This window comes from Vombatus ursinus, unplaced genomic scaffold, assembly GCF_900497805.2.
Source record: "Vombatus ursinus unplaced genomic scaffold, bare-nosed wombat genome assembly UNPS02007612.1, whole genome shotgun sequence".
NCBI lineage: Eukaryota > Metazoa > Chordata > Mammalia > Diprotodontia > Vombatidae > Vombatus > Vombatus ursinus.
Genome location: NW_020947390.1, coordinates 4,355,497 through 4,372,387, shown reverse-complemented (window position 1 = coordinate 4,372,387; position 16,891 = coordinate 4,355,497). Strand labels below are relative to the sequence as shown.

At 38.1% G+C, this 16,891-nt stretch overlaps 1 protein-coding gene across 1 annotated transcript in view; it reads left to right on the top strand.

Moving 5' to 3' along the window:
• The first annotated feature begins 9,285 nt into the window (after positions 1 to 9,285).
• The window catches only part of MMP20 (matrix metallopeptidase 20), a 54,106-nt gene continuing 46,500 nt past the window's right edge, over positions 9,286 to 16,891 (top strand). The window contains exon 1 of the mRNA XM_027849588.1: positions 9,286 to 9,411. Within this exon, the coding sequence (XP_027705389.1) occupies positions 9,286 to 9,411 (126 nt within the window). The remainder of the gene's footprint in view (positions 9,412 to 16,891) is intronic.

Below are 16,891 nucleotides of genomic sequence, written 5' to 3'. Positions count from 1 at the left end.
TATGAGTGTAGAATCAGCTGTTGAAAAGGTGGAGGCTTCAAAAGAAAACTGCTGGGCTAACTCTCGGCTTCCAGAAGATGCTGAGTCATGCTCTGAGATAAGTCTGTAATTTGGTAAATTGACACACTAGAAGCACATGGGCAGTCTAGGACTTTTGAGGAATGTGTTCTAATCTGCTTTTGCCATTCCTCCCTCTCTACTCCGTAAACATATTTACAACCTACATTTCTGTGTGTTTGAAGGCTGGTGATTTACAAGAATAAACAGAAGTGCTAAATATTTATGCAGAAACATGTTCTCCTTTCATCATCCAGGATCCTAGATGGATCTGAATGTTATATGAGGGACACCCTAGTGTGTATGCATAACAATAACCCAGCTGACTAATATTTTCAATTCCTTCCCATCTGTCATTGCTTCTAGTACAAAATCTAAGGACAAATTTTTGTCACAAGATTGAATTTCAAATTCTATCTAAGACCTTGCAATTTTGCAACCAGACTGAAAAACTATATATGGAGTTTTCTACAAAATTATGTGAAATTACATATGTTTACAAGGCATCTGTAAAAGTCAATTAAGCCACCCGTCCACTGCTAGGCAGATCATAGGATTTTAAAGTTGGAAGGGACCTTTGAGGTGAGTATGGAGGCTGTGGATAGGCTGCTAGCCTCTGAGTTGGGAAGGCCTGGGTTTGACTCACACCTCAGGCACCTATCTATAACTATAGGCAAATGGAACTATAGGCAAATGACTTATTTTTTCTGAGCCTCAACTTCCAGCTCTGAGTCTGTAATCCTATTCCAATCACCTCTCTTGACATATGAGGAAACTGAGGCACACAAAGATGGGTATGACTTTCCCAGTAACAAACGGATAATATGAGTGGTCAGACAGGTAGGAGCAGCCCCCTTTTCACCCAATCTCTTCATCTCGCATCCCCAGGATGTTATGTCCACTGTCTCCTCCTTTACTAAAGGATCTGATAAGGAGGGGGCCCATCTTCTTGCCAGGGCCAACCCTTTTATCTACACCTTAGGTCCCATCCCTTCATGTCATCTCCAGCAATTTATCTTCTCTCTCTCTTTTTGATATTCGAATTTTCCCTCTCTGCTGCTTCCAACATTTAATCAAATCTTGTTGATTGATTGATTGCAACAGGCCAAGTAGATATGTTTCCTTTTGTTCTCTTTTTGTTCAGAGGGATAATAGCAGGGCACCCTACTCTGGCAATGAGCTCATTCAGAAACTTCCAGAAGACTACATTCATCTTCTACTAGTCAGGAGAGTCAAGAGCAGAGCCTGGAGGAGAATTCAATCAGGACCTGGAAGGCAAGAATGCAATCCATCAATCAACAAGAATCTATCAAGGCCTACAATGTGCCAGGTACTATGCTAAGCACGAGAGGTGCAATCACAAAGAATGAAATAACCCCAATCACAAGGAGTTTACATTCTAATAGAGAATACAAGTATACATACAAGTATATACAGAATTAATACAAAGAAGTTAAATAAGGTGTAGCTTGGGAGGTGGGATACCAGCAGTTGAGGAAAATCAGAAGAGACTTGATGTAGAAGGTAAAGATTAAGCTGCATCTTGAAATCCATGGGGGATTCTAAGAGACAGAGGAGAGAAGGGAATGTGGTACAGGCATTAGGGATGGCCATTACAAGATCTTGGAGATGGGGTATGGAGGGTCACATATGAGGCACAGAAAGAAGGCCAGTTTGGCTGGATCAGAGTACAGAATGTTCAGAGAGACTAGAAAGAATGGTTAGGACCAGGCTTTGAAGGACTTTAATTGCTAAACAGAAGAGTTTATATTTTATCTTAGAGGTACTATTAGAGTTCTTTAAGTAAGGTACTGGCATAGTCAGATCTATGTTTAAGGAAAATCACTTCGGCAGCTGTGTGTAGGATGAACTGCAGTGGTGAAACTAAGTTCATAATAACAACCATAACAAAACCTAATATCAATAAGAAAAAAATGAATTTAAATCTAGAAAATGAACAAATTGAAAAGGACTGATATAAACAAAAAATTCTGTAACATCAAAAAAGAACCACAGTAAGAAAAGATCACGGTGGAAATGTCTCATAAGACAGGTACTAAAAGAAAAAAGAAAGAAAAGAAATTATGAGGTGCCAGCAAGACTAATTTGACATACTTTCTTGCTTTTCAGCTTCAAGGATTTGTGATTTCATTGGTGTGTAAACTCCTTGAACTAACAAAGATATCAACACACCCGTGCCATAACAGATGGCTTGCATTAGTTTCTGTGACAAAAAAAAAATCATTATCTGGCACTCAAATTTCTGGCAATAACCCATTTTGAACTTTGCTAGTCTATTTCTTGCACCATTGGTTGCCTAAGTGGGCCCACCCTCCCTAAGACAGCCAATCATGGGGCTTGTCGCCAAGACAATCACATCTACCCTTATTCTCCAATCTACTGTGTAAACTCCCAAGCTTTCCTCTTCTGAGCTGTGTGTTGGGCCTTCCAGGAATTTATAAACTAACAGCTATCTGGGCACTACAGCAGTAGCTACACAGCTACCATTGGAAAAATTCACACACATGCACATATCCACTCCCTGTTTTCTAGAAGACTTTATGGTTTCAGCAGGCACCCTAAGGAGGATGGTCTCTGAGTTCCAGGGCAGTAAACAAGTGAATAACAGTCCCTTTACTGCTTTTCATTTTTAATGGTAAAGAATGAGTCTCACCAGATGTGCATGTATGGAGGGGTGCAATCTGCATACTGATCTTATTATACCGTCTTTCCCCAAAGATTCACCTTTCTTCCAAACTTCCCTATTTCTGTTGAAGACACCACCATTCTTCTAGTCTCCCTGATTCACAATCTTGGTGTCATTTCTGACTCCTGACTCTCTCTCTCCCTACAGATCCAATCAGTTGCCATATCTTATTGATTCTATCTCGACAATAACGATCAAATCTGTCCCCTTCTCACTACAGCCACTGCTTTAGTTCAGGCACACATCACCTCTTGTCTGGACTACTGGAATAGCCTCCAAATTGGTCTTCCTGCCTAGTTCCTTCCCTCTCCCCTCCATCCTCCTTTAGGCTGGCAATAATACTTATAAAGTCCAGGCCTGATTTTCTTACTCCTCTGCTCCATACATGCCAGTGGCTCCCCATTGTCGAAGATCAGATATAAACTCCTCTGTTTGGCTTTTAAAGACCTTCACTACCTGGCCCAATTTCTCTCTCTCTCTCTCTCTCTCTCTCTCTCTCTCTCTCTCTCTCTCTCTCTCTCTCTCTCTCCACACACACACACACACACACACACACACACATGCTATTTTGTTACATATTACTCTCCTTTCCACCCTTTACAATCCTATGAAACTGGCCTTTTCTCTGTTCTTCAAACATAGTACTCTCCTCTCTAGCTGCCCATGCCTCAAATGAATTCCTGCTTCAAATTTACTTCATTCTCCCTCCTTTTACTAACCTTGTATTCAACTTCTTAATTATTCTGTAGATACTTAAACATCCACATTTTCCCTGAGACAATGCAAGCTCTTTGTGAGTAGGGATTGTTTCATTCTTTGTATTTGTATCTGTAGCACCTGGTATGTAATAGGTATTTTAAAATAGTTGCTGATCGAGTGATTGCTACAATTTATAAATAAGTAAATAATATACACATCCTTGGTGCTTCTCAAATTTCTTTTGTTCAAATGAGTTGTATAATCTAAAAAGTTTGGAGAGCACTATTTTACCCAACATATATAATCCATCACTGACCCCTTACACAGAGCCTTTATGTTTTATTAGAAACTGTCAAAACTTGTGCTCCGTTTGAGACTCTAAGGTCACTCTCATACCATAATGAGGCATCAGGATTTCAGTAGAAGATTTGACTGGTATTAATCTTAAAAGAAATGAAAGAAGGCATAAGCTTCTCCCCCTCTCCCCTACCTGCCAAAAAAAATCTCAGGAGGAAATGAAGGAAGAAATAAAACAATAGATGAAAATAATGGAAGAAGTAAAAATAGCACCAGACATAACAAAGATGAGAAGATGGGTTGGATTAGATGACTGCTGACGGCCTTTAAAGTCTCAAATTCTGTGATTCTATGGATACACATGCATAGCAGAACCAGGAATCAATGGGAAATAATATATATTCGAACTAATTCATAGACAGAAAAAAGCCTATATAATGATGCAACACAATGAAATTTGGATTAACCAGACAACTCAGGGGTGGGAAAGAGAGTTTTAGTTCAAATCCAAGAACCTGAGTGCAAATCTTAACTATTACTTATTTCTTATGTGGTTTTGACCAAGTCTCTTTGAAGTTTCCCTCTAGCTCTACACATATGATCCTGATAAACTGAATTTTATGGTTAATTTGAAGTCATAATTTTTTTCAGCTTGCTGAAAAACTTCTTTAAGTGTATCAGGCAACTCTCCTATTCTATGACCATAACAGAATATTCTTTGAAGAGTCAGGATCTTGCTGACCTCCAGAGAAATCAATATGAATGTTGTAATAGATCCAGGGTATGGTCTCTAGGATTGAAATGCAGATATCTGGATTAGCATTCCTCCTCAAATAATTACTAGCTATGTGATTATGGGTAAGTCATACAACATCTCAAAACCTCAGTTTTCTTTCTATAAAATAATGGTAACACTTGCACCCTCTACTTCATAAGAGTATCAGGGGGGAAAGCACTTTTCATATCTTAAAATCCAATATAACTGTTTTATTTTTATTTACACTGAATCTAGGACAAATCAGGAAAAATGTTGGGGGTTTCTTCCTGTTGTTGTCGTGTCTGATCTTCATGATGCCATGGACCATTGCACAATAATGTTGTCCATGTGGTTTTCTTGGCAAAGATAGTAGAGTGGTTTGACATTTCTTTTTCCAGTTAATTAAGGCAAACAGAAGTTAAGTGATTTGCGTGACTTGCCCAGGGTCACACTACTAGTAAGCATCTGAGACTGGATTTGAACTCAGGTATTCTTGGCTCCAGGCCCAATACTCTATCCACTGAACCACCCAGCTTTTTTTCCTGTATTAATTTGCTTTCTTAATCATTTGCCTCTTTCACAAAATTATGGAATCTTAGATTTGAAGGAGCCTCAAATCCTTCTGATCCAACCAGGACTTGAACAAGAATTCACTCTAAAATATGCCCAATAAGTAATCATCCAGCCTTTGCTACAAGATCACTACTCACTCTGATCCCCTCCAGTGAAGGGAACTCAGTACTTCCCTGGACAGTTCAATGAAAGTCACACTCAGAACTGATCACCATACTTCCAAAATGGTCTAATCAGGAGAGAGTACAGTAGAACTATCAAATCCTGAGGCTTTAGTTCTGTGTCTTTCTAACTGCAGCCTAAGCTCTTTAGAGAGCTTTGAGGCTGTCATTTCAGACTGTGGTGAAATAATTACTAGATAACAGCTCACCTGAAAAAGTTCTGGCAATTCTTATTGAGTTTGCTGTTGCCTGGTATCCTCAGGTTAAATGTTATCTAGTAATTGTCTAGTTTACCTCCACCATCTTGAATTTGTGAGATTGATTTCCTAGATCCCAAGGATAGGACTTTACATTCATACCAATCAAATGTCAACCACTAAAATGCATTTTTCCAGTATCCAGTATCAAGATATTCTGGGATTCTGACTCTGACTGGACAATCCAGGTTTTTTGCTCTCTTCATTGCATCATCTGCAAATGTTACAAACATGCCTTTAGGAATTAGTCATTCAGTCAATCAACAGACATTTATTGAGATTTCACTAAATGCTAGGTGTATACATATACAATAGAGATATGGTGCCCTGCAGGAGAAGGCACTAGCCGCTAGGTTTGGAGGGGATGGGGGTAGGAGGAGGAGAGGGAAGGGGAGGAAGAGGTAAAGAGAGAGACAAACAAATGCCTAATGTAAAAAGTAGCCCTTGATTCAAATCTTAAATGAAACCAGGGATCCCAAGTAAGTGAAAGTAAGCAGGAAGAACATTGGGAACTATCCAGTAAAAAGGCAAGAAAACGGGACATTGAAGGGTCATGTGTGACAAGCAAAAAGAAGTCTGTTAGCTGAGCTCTAGAATACACAGAGAGTCACTGATTTTTCCAAATCATTGATAATAACCTTTAATAGTCTGTTTTAGAATTTTGCCAGGAACTGAACCCAAGTTTACTAGCCTAAAATCTGCAAAATTTTAAAAATAAGAATAATTTTTGCTCTTCTCTAGTCCTGCAGTATCTTTCCCATTCTTGACAGGCTTTCAAAGATCACTGACAATGATTTGAATTGCCATTTTTCTTCCAGTACCCAGAAATATAGTTCATCTGGGCCTACAGTCTGATGCTAACCAAGAAGAAAGTTAGGTGATTTATTTATCGACGTTACCCTTTCTCTGGGAAGAACGTGTCAGTTGATTGCTCTTTTGTCCAATCACTATCTATATGACTTCCGAGGGAGGCATAACTTCCTGGCCTGGCTACCACCCTCCACATGCATAGTATTCCCCCACTGAATATAAGCTCTTTGAGGGCAGAGATTCTCATTTTTGTATTTGTATTGCCCAAACTTAGCACAGTACTTGGCACTTAGTAAACATTTAATAAATACTTTTCATTAATTCATTTGTTCTATTTGGGTACAACCCTCTGCCATTTTTGTTTTGGTCTTTCCAGACTAAAGATAATTTCTTGTAGAGAAAACAGAACAAAAATAATAATGAGCAACTTCTCCTCCCTTCAATTATCCATTGTCATCATCCCATCCACCCTGAAGAGTGGATCTATCCTTTCTTTGATCTTCTTTACCCTATGATCCTTTTGTTCTTATCCTTAGCTTTCTTACTTCATTTTGACCTTTAGAACTACTGACAATATTCTTTCTCTCTCTTTTTGGTGGCTGAAATAATTTTAAAATAATGTTTTGTTGATGTTTGTTTAATAATGTTTATTTTTGAAGCATACTAATTTCAGCATATAGCTCTTTTCCCTACCACTGGACTTGAACTCTTCCCTTGTAATGAAAAAAAAAAGTTAAGACAAACAAAATTGACAGTGACAACACATAAGAATATATGTAATATTCTATTTCCATGGTTTCACACCTCTTCAAAGAAGAGGAAGATATGTTTCATTAACTCTTCTCAGGAAAGAAGATTTTTTTTTTAATTACAGTAGCCAAAATTCAACTTCCTTTTGATGTTCGTTTACATTATTGTAGTTACTATGTATATCATTCTGGTTTTCTTTATTTCATTCTGCATTGGTCAATATAAGTTTTTCTGTCTTTCTACAAATCTTAATTCTTCATATTTGGCATTTGTTATTGAACAGTAACATTCCATTCCATTCAAATACCACAACTTGTTCAGCCACTCTCGAATTTATGGGCGCTCACATTTACAGTTTTTACTTGCTGTCAAAATGTTGCTATGAATAGCTTCATACTCATTGGACTTCTCACTCTGATTTTAACTAGAAACACTAAGTCACAGTTGAGTGACTTTTCTCACATTATTCCAAATCATTTTCCTGAATTGTCTGACCAAGTCAGAGATCCACTAAGAGTTTATTGGTATAGTATAGTATAGTATTATTATTCCCATATCTCTTCCATCATTGAGAGTTTCCTTTTTGCTCAGTCTTTCCCAATTTATTATACTGTGAAATCTCAGTTTATTCTAATTTGTATTTCTCTTATTGGTGTTTGGAGTATTTTTTCATATTACAGAACTATTTGATCATTGATAATTTGCATTTCTTCTCTTGAAAGCTGTCTATATAATTTGATGATATATCTACTAGGGGTACTGACTCTATTCCCACAGATTTTATATTTGTCCTCTGTTACCTTCTGTTGCTTTCATCTTCTGCACATGTTTTTTTTTCTAAAATCTAATTAGATTGATGAGTTCCCTGTGTATCTACAGTGGTGTCTTTACATAACTCCCTTTTCCCATCTTCACTGGACTTATCTTTCTTGGTGTCTTCAAAATTTCATTTTGATAGCTTTTCTTTCCTCCTAGACTAATTTCTATAGACCTGACTAGTCTAGTCAAGAATTATTATTAGTTATTGTGTTTTTGGCAGAGAAAGAATTCAATCAAATGTTTAAATAATTATACTCCCCTGTCATTGTTATACCATTGCTCTGTGCCTCATTTGTGATCTCTTTTCCAAATTCCTCATCTCCACTTCTTCCTTCCATGTAGGTCTTTCCAAGTAGGTGTTCTCTTGCATGCACCAATGACAATGTCATATTTCTGCTTCTGTTAATCTTCATCCATATAGTCACCATTAACACTTCCTGGATTTCCTCACTAGAGTATATTTTCTTAATATATAATGTAACTCTCTCCCACCCCTTCTATATAACTATTGCATTTCTTTTGAAGCCAAAACCAAAGTCCAGTCACAGATCTCAGACCATCAAACTTAGAGGTGCCTACAAAGTCAAATTTGCCTCTTTGCATTCAGCTCTTAGTTCATCTCCTTTGCCACTGATTCTTTGTGCATGTGTGTATAGATTTCTCATTTCACAGATTTTATTACTGGATCTTTTTGTAAATCCCATCTCCTGTGAAGGCCTGGGTTTCTGTACTATTGTATTTCTTCCTATCTTGTAGCTATAGTATCTAGCATGGTAGATAATTAAACAGTCCCTCTCTCTCCTTGCTCACACCTTCTTTTTCAATTTAAAGACTTTCTAATTAGATTTGTAAGACCCTGACACATTCTTAATACTCTTTGTTAGGTCCACTCCATTCCTGGCAAGGAGTCTGTCATTCTGTTGTTGCTGTTTTTCTAGAAAAAGAAGGGGATGGAAAATTTCAATGGATTTTAGGTTTAGTCAGACTTAACGAATGTTAGAGCTAGAAGAGACATTCTGGGTATTTTGATTTGACCCCTTTATTTTATAGAAGAGAAAACTGAAGCCCAAAGAAGAATTTATTGGGTTCTAGTTAACTGAGTTCTTGTCATTTGTATGAGGTTTTCCATCAATCATAAGGAATAGTTGTTTTTCTTTCTATGACTTTTCCAAATCACCAAGAATGAAGCTTTTCCTGAAACTTGTGAACCATTGTGATACCCCTCCATCAAAGATAAACAAAACAGCTGTATAATTACCTTCCCGAGACATGAATCATCTTGGCCCAGAGTTCACAGACCTGTTTGGCTTTATAAAAGCTTCACAAGGTCGAAGTGCGACGTGTACTATCTGCTGCTCACACACTGACTGATAGACTTTCCAAACCAGCTTAAAGGAGATGAAGATACTACAGGCATCTGGCCTTTTTTTTCTTCTGATCACTGCTTTGAAATTGTCAGCTGTTGCCTCGGCTTTATTTGCATCCCCTGCCAGGTCAACAAGGAGGGACTATTACATTGCACAGGTTAGTAAAATTCTGCACATTCTTTTATCTGTAAAATTAGAGAGACTGTAAAGAGAAAACAGGTGGAAATCTGCATTCATTGTTCATAACTTCTAGATTATTTGGAGCAGCTCTTCTCGAAATTATAGACCCTAGTCTGTGTTTTTTCTCAGGGGTTGAAACTCAGGGCATTGCAGACAGTAGATACTCAATGAATAGCTGTCGAATGAACAACTGAATGAATGAGTCAATGTTTTGTAGATAGTGCCAGCCTTCCATAAGATTGAAAAGTAAGTAAAGTTTTTTCCCCCTTAAATGCCTGACCCCCTTCCTTTCAGTGCCATTCAATCCCCACTATGGTGCATCCTTCCACGTCTCCAGTGCCTTCAGGCTTCTTTCCATTTCCCCTTCTATTAAAGGATACTTCAATTTGAAATAATATACTCAATTTTGTTTAGCATTCAAGGCCTTCCTGCAATTTATCCCCAGTCTATCTTTCTGATGTTATTACCCAATATTTTACCTGCCCTTCAGTCTAGGAAAATGGGACCATTGGATATTACTTGAATGTACCTCTGTTCATGACTTTTCTTTCTGTGGAATGCCTTTCCCTATAGTTCTGTTTGTCTAACTCCTTCCCTTACTTCAACACCTGGTCGACTATCACGTCCTCCAAGAAGCTATCATTAATTCTGCAGGTGAAAATGATCTCTCTTTCCTCTGAATTCCTCTAGCACTCCATTCCTCTCTTACTGCACTTCCACATTTTATCTTGAATTATAATTATGAGTGCACCTACTTTAAGTCCCCTACTGGCAGGTAAGCTCCACGAATACAACCACATCTTATTCATTTCAGTATCTCAGCGCCTCATGCAGTATTGTCAAGTAGTACATAATGTATAATAGTAATAGTAAGATTACTGAGGGTGTCTTAACTGCTACATCTTAGAATGTTTACTCAGTTCTTGTTCTCGTTGACATCTCCACAACTTTTGATACTTTTGACACCTACCCTCCCTTCCTCCCAGGAGCTCTCCTCTGTACTCCTATGACGCTGTTCTCTTCCAGGTGTCCTCCTTTGGTCTGATCACTGCTTTTCAGTTTCCTTCACTGGATCATTATCCAAAATTTACCACTTTGGTATCAACATACCCACAATTCTGCTCTGGGCCCTCTTCTCTCTTTTGGAAATCTCACCAATGCCCATGGCTTCAAGTACCATCTCTACACAAATGACTCCTGTATCTACATATTCAATCCTGATTACTCTCCTTAGCTGCAATCATTTACCATCAAGTGACCCTGAATATATGCTCCTGGATGTCCTATCAGCATCTCAAATTCAACATGTCTAAAACAGAACCTAATCTCTCCTACCTCCAAGCTTGCCTATTTCTGTCCAGGGAACCACCATCCTCTAGCTATCCAGGTTCATAAAGTCATCCTTGCCTCTTCCCTCTCCCTAACCCCTACTCTAGATCCAATCAGTTGCTAAGATTTGATGATCACACCTCCATATCTCCTATGTCTCTTGTGCTTTTAACAAGTTCATGTTCTTAACATAGCCTCTCTGCACTATTAAAATAGTTTCCTAATTGGTCTCCTGGTTACCAGTATTCTCTCTATCTGATTCAATCTTCACACACATAACAAAAAAAAATTTTTCCTAAGAAGCAAGTCTAACTATGGCAATTACTCAAAAACCTTTAGCGATTCCTCCTTGTCTATGACATGTATCGAAAACTATTTAGCCTGGCACTTAGGAATCTCTACAGTTTGATTCCCGCCTGTCTTTCAAGCCCCATTTCATACTACTCCCCTTCATGTGCTACTCTACATTTTAGCCAAATTGAACTAGGAGCTGCTCCTATTCCATCTCAACACCTGCATGCATTACTTGCACAACCTATCTCCCATGGCTGGTATGCACTTCCTCCTAACCTCTAGAGTGCTGGACTGGGTATCAGGAAGACTTGAGTTCAAATCTAGCCTCAGACACTTACTAGCTGTGACCCTGAGGAAGTCACTTAACCTCTGTTTGCCTCAGTTTCCTCATATATAAAATGGGCATAATAATAGCACCTACCTTCCAGGGTTGTTGTGAGACTAAAATTACATATTTGTAAGGCACTTTGCAAACATTAAGATGCTATGGAAATGTTTTGTTTATTATTATTGTAATAGTAGTAGTTGCTGTTGTTGTTATTCTCTTTCTTCAAAGATCAGATCAAGTGTCAACTCCTCCTAAAAAGTTTTCCTGATCCTCCTCCACCTAGTTTTTAACTACCTCTCCATCTTCACTATGCCTTGACCCCCCCCTTCTGCAAATGCATATGTATCTCACCTGTAAAACTGAAATAAAAGTAGTCAAAAGTTTTGTCTTTATATCTCCAGCAAGTAGCAGAGCACCTTGAATGCAGGAGGTTTTTAATAAATGTTTGTCAGTTTTTGAAATTATATTGAATGATATCAAAATAATAACAATACTTCACATTCATATAGCACTTTCAACTTTTCCCAAAGGATAAACGCTGACTGTGGCCATACCTCCTCAGAAGGCAGTGCTGCTGGCATTTTTAGAAGGTACCCCACTATGACTGCCAGAAACCTCTCTATTCTGAACACAGATACCCCAATACCATTCCCAATATGTACCTACCAGCTATGGTCCTGGAGAGTATCTTTTCCTTAAAGATGCTGGAGCGTCTAGCTCTGTCAAAGGGAAAAGGAGAAATGAGAAAGGAAAGAACTGCTATTCAGAATGGATAGCAAGCTGAAACCCTTCTAACACTACCTCTGTAATTATAGTCAAGTCACTTAACTCCATTTCTTCATCTGTAAAATGTGGGAGCTGAACCAGGAGTCCTACTCCTTCCAGTCAAGGTTGTGCTGGTAAAAAAAAAAAGTTTAACAACCAACTCTACAAGGAGAAAAGAAGTATACACATTTAATATATGTTTAATATGCATTATTAACATTTTGTTCATCACTTTATTAAGAATAGACAATCAATGACTATAAATTAAGCCCTGATTTGTAGCATGTTCCAAATTCTAAGATGTAAATCCTCACACTGAAGATTTACCCATGTGCCCTTGCTAGCCAGTTTGAATTGACTCTCGCACACTTCTACTCCCTGCTTTAGTTCTATGAACACAGAGAAACAGAACTGTTCAACTTTCATTTTTATACTGTTTTATTTGCCATAGAGAATGATCTTTAAACTGGAAAGAATAGAATAAAAAAATGGCTAATCGGAAGGTAAAACCCAAGCTAAGTGGAGAGATAATAGAGTACCTAACCGCATTTGATGAGTTTAAGTCACCAGGCCCAGATGAACTACAGTCCAATGTCATCCTGAGAGAAATGGCAGATGTGATTGCTGAGCAACTGTAAATGTCTTTTGAAAGATCATGGAGATGCAGAGACCAGTCATGACTTCAGAAGACTGAGGGAGAAGCATGTTTCTCACTTCTTAGCAGGGAAGATATGAAATAGAAGTACAGAATGAAATATTCATTTCTTAGTGATGGCCCATGTGTTGATTTGTTTTGCTTGACTATGTGTATTTGTTAGAAAGGCAGAGTGCATCGAGAGAACCAGCCCAAGAGCCAGAAAAAAACAAGGTTCATGTTCCACCTTGAACACATACAAGATATATCAATCTGGGCAAGTCACTTTAACGTCTCCATTTTTTAGGCTACTCTAGAGAAAGTTCCATTGGTCAAGGGAGTGTCCTCCTCATCTGAGAGTTCCCCAAACCAATGGAATCACATCTCCAAACCCTACCCTTCTATATATATATGTATATATACATATATATACATATATACATATATACATATACATATATATATACATATATATATCTTGCGAGCACAGGCTTTTCTCTCTTTTTTGAGAGGGATGGGGGAGGGATTTAGTGGAAAGTGAGATTTTTAAAAGAAGCATCAATAAGACCTTTTTAAAAATACACAGGAGAAAACCAAAAGTTAATAAGGAGACATAAACAAGACTGTTGTGTTATTACCTTATTAAATCTAATATATGTCTTTAAAAACAAACTGTAACAAAAGTTCATGTTTTCATATAAAAATATATTGGGATGTCTGTGTTTGTTAATGATTGTTAAAGTCATCATTAAAAAAGAAACTTTAAAAAATTTTTTTAAAAAATCACATGGTGCTGCAAGACTGAAGAAAGACATATATTGTCCAGAATTTCAGAAGAGGGAACAGAATGGAGACTACAAATTGTAGACTTGTGAGATTGCCTTTAATTCCTTGCAAATTTCTAGAATGTACTGTAAGAGGGAATAGTTAGCAAACATAACCAGCAGAGGAGTAGTCCTTTGTATCAAATCAAAGACAACTTGAATAAGTCATGGCAGATCAACCTCACTTCATTTTCTGACAGTCAATTGAATGGTAGATCTGAGAAATACTCTAAAGCAGTCATTAATAGTCCCATGTCCACTGGGAAGGTGTTCTATATTGGACTAACTCAAGGATTTTTGCTGGTTCTATGCTATTTAATATTTTTATTGAAGACTTGGCTAAATGTAAAGATGGCATGCACATAAAATTTTGTGGATGACACAAAGGTGGGAAGGCTATCTAACACAATGTGGGTGGCAAACTCAGCATAATAATAATAGCTAGCATTTATACAGCACTTTACAAAATTTGATCCTGACAACAACCCTGAATGGGTGCTATTATTATCCCCATTTTACGTTTGAGGAAAGTGAGGTTAAATGACTTGCCCAAGGTCACACACACACAACTATTAAGAATCTGAGGCTGGATTTGAACTCAGGAATTCCTGACTCTAGGCAGCCAGGTGGCTAAGTGGATAGAGCACTGGGCCTAGAGTCAGAAAGCCCCAAGTTCAAAAATCTAGCCTCAGACATTTACTAGTTCTGTGACTCTAGACAAGTCACTTACCCTCTGTTTGCCTAATCCACTGGAGAAGGAAATGGCAAATCCCTCCAGTATCTTTGCCAAGGAAACCTCACAGACAGTACTGATATGCTATGGCTCACAGAGTCACAAAGACACAACTAAACAACTGAACAACACCATCGACAACAATTCCTGAGTCTAGGTACTCTACCCACTGCACTACCCAGCTGCCTTACAAAAAGGATACAAAAAGATTGTAATAGGTTAAAACAGCAGGTCAAATATGAAATGAAATTTAATGAAGATAAATGAAGTCTCATGACTGTGTTTGTAAAATCCATTTTGGAAGTACAAGACTGAGAGAGCAGAGAAAGTCCTTTTACCCGAGAGGTGTCAGTTGGAAGAGGGATTACACTTGTTCTGCATGGCCCCAGAGGGGAGAACCAGGAACAGTGCATGAGATTTATGGAGAAGCTGATTTAGGCTCAATGTCAGAAAAACTTTACAGCAGATAAATCTCCTCAAAAGTAGAATAAGCTGCTTAGGGCAGTAGCATTTTCCCCCTTGCTCGAGAGCTTTAAGCAAAGCCTAGATGACCACCTAGAAGCAGCTGGGTGGGGCAGTGAATAGAGCACAAGACCTGGAATCAGGAAGACCTGAGTTAAAATTCAGCCTTAGACAGGTATTAGCTGTGTGACCTTGGGCAAATCACCTAACCTCTGTCTTCCTTAGTTTCCTCATCTGTAAAATGGGGCTAATAATAGTATCCACCTGGGGCAGCTAGGTGGTGCAGTGGATAGAGCACGGGCCCTGAAGTCAGGAGAACCTGAGTTCAAATCTGGCCTCAGACACATAATACTTACTAGCTGTGTGACCCTGGGCAAGTCACTTAACCCCGTTGCCTAACCAAAAAAAAAAAAAAAATATTCCAGGGTTGTTGCAACGATCAAATGAGATAATATTTGTAAAGGGTTTAGCACAGTAGCTGGCACATGGTAGGCACTTAATACATGCTTGTTTCCTTTCTTTCCTTTATTTGTTGGGGATATCCTACAAAGGATTTTTGTTCATATTCAGATTGCTTCCAACTCTAAAGTTTTGTGATTCTTTGAATATTATAGCAAAACTTTGTGTCCTGAACCACTGAACACAGTACCCCACATTCTATCGTTTTATACCATGTCACAAGCATAATAGAAGACATTCAATATAATAGTTCTAGATAAAGATTATAGAATAGAAGCAATAGAGCCATGAGCCTGGAATTAGCAAAACGATTTCCAGGCTGGACTCTGATTCTTACTAGCTGTGTGATCCTGAGCAGGTCATTTAGATGCAACTGCCTAGCACAGTTTACTATCATTAGTCCCTAGCACTAATGGTTTGCAATCTGCACTAGTGAAAAAACTTCCCCTGGGGGAGTTCTCCATCATTAAAAAAAAAATTACAGAAATCATACATCCTTTGTAAAATAATAGCCTTTTGGGTGAGTTTTTTTTTTTAATAAACCCATTCAATGTTCCTTGGCCCACATAGCTGGGCCCATGTCTCTCTCTTCTGATCTTGTAACTCCATAGCTAGCAAGAGAGAGAACAAGTATCTGACTTAATCATGGATTTTTTTGGTAGAAGACAAACCCTAGGCAACAACTGGTTGAACTGCCATATCTCCATATCATAAGCATAAATGACTTAATTTAATGTAGCAGAGGCAGAATTTGAACCCAGATCCACAAACTACAAATCCAATGTTCTTTCCACTAGTCCACACTTATAAATAGGGATATTAGAGAGTTCTATGCAAATCCTGATCAATTTTCTCCACAAAATAGAGCAATACTCTTTCAAAGGACCAGTAATTTTAAGTTAATTTATAGCCAGTCCACTATCCAGTAACATTTAAATTAATTTCAGAGTGCTGCCATGGAAAGGAACCTAACTCTGGAGTCAGAAGACATAGGTTCAAATCCTGCCTCTATCATTTTCTGCATGTGTGACCTTTAGCACCCAAGGCACTTAACCCAATGGGCCTTCCTCAACTAGAATGATGGGACTAGACTAGTTTACCTCTAAGATTTCTCCTAGCTCTAAATCTATGATCCCACATGTAAGCATATCATACTTCTCATTTTTATATTAAGTAATAGGCTCATAAGAATTCAGAAATGTCAGGTGGATCACTGAATATACACGATTTGATAAAAATCTCCACCTAGACATTTGTCTTACTCCATGACTTCTCCATAAGAGGCCTTAACATTTTCCACTTTATAAAATGTCTTTCTTCTTTGCCTCCTTGATGTAGGCATTTCCTTCAAATGATCTTCCAGTCCACCTACGTATGCCTGCCCTATAAGAATTCTTTATTATCTCCCATAAATTCACTACAAAAGGCCCAATTCAGCATGCTAGAGACCTTCTTCACATTCTCTTGCTGTCTTGACAATATCAGTGGAGCACATGAGATATCCATAGGTGATCCTTCACTCTGACCACATAACCAGCCTATCTTCTGAGTCTCTTTCTGTGTATGAATGTTTTTGACTTATGTATTTCTTTGATGACATTCTTTATACCATTTATCCTTTATTATCCC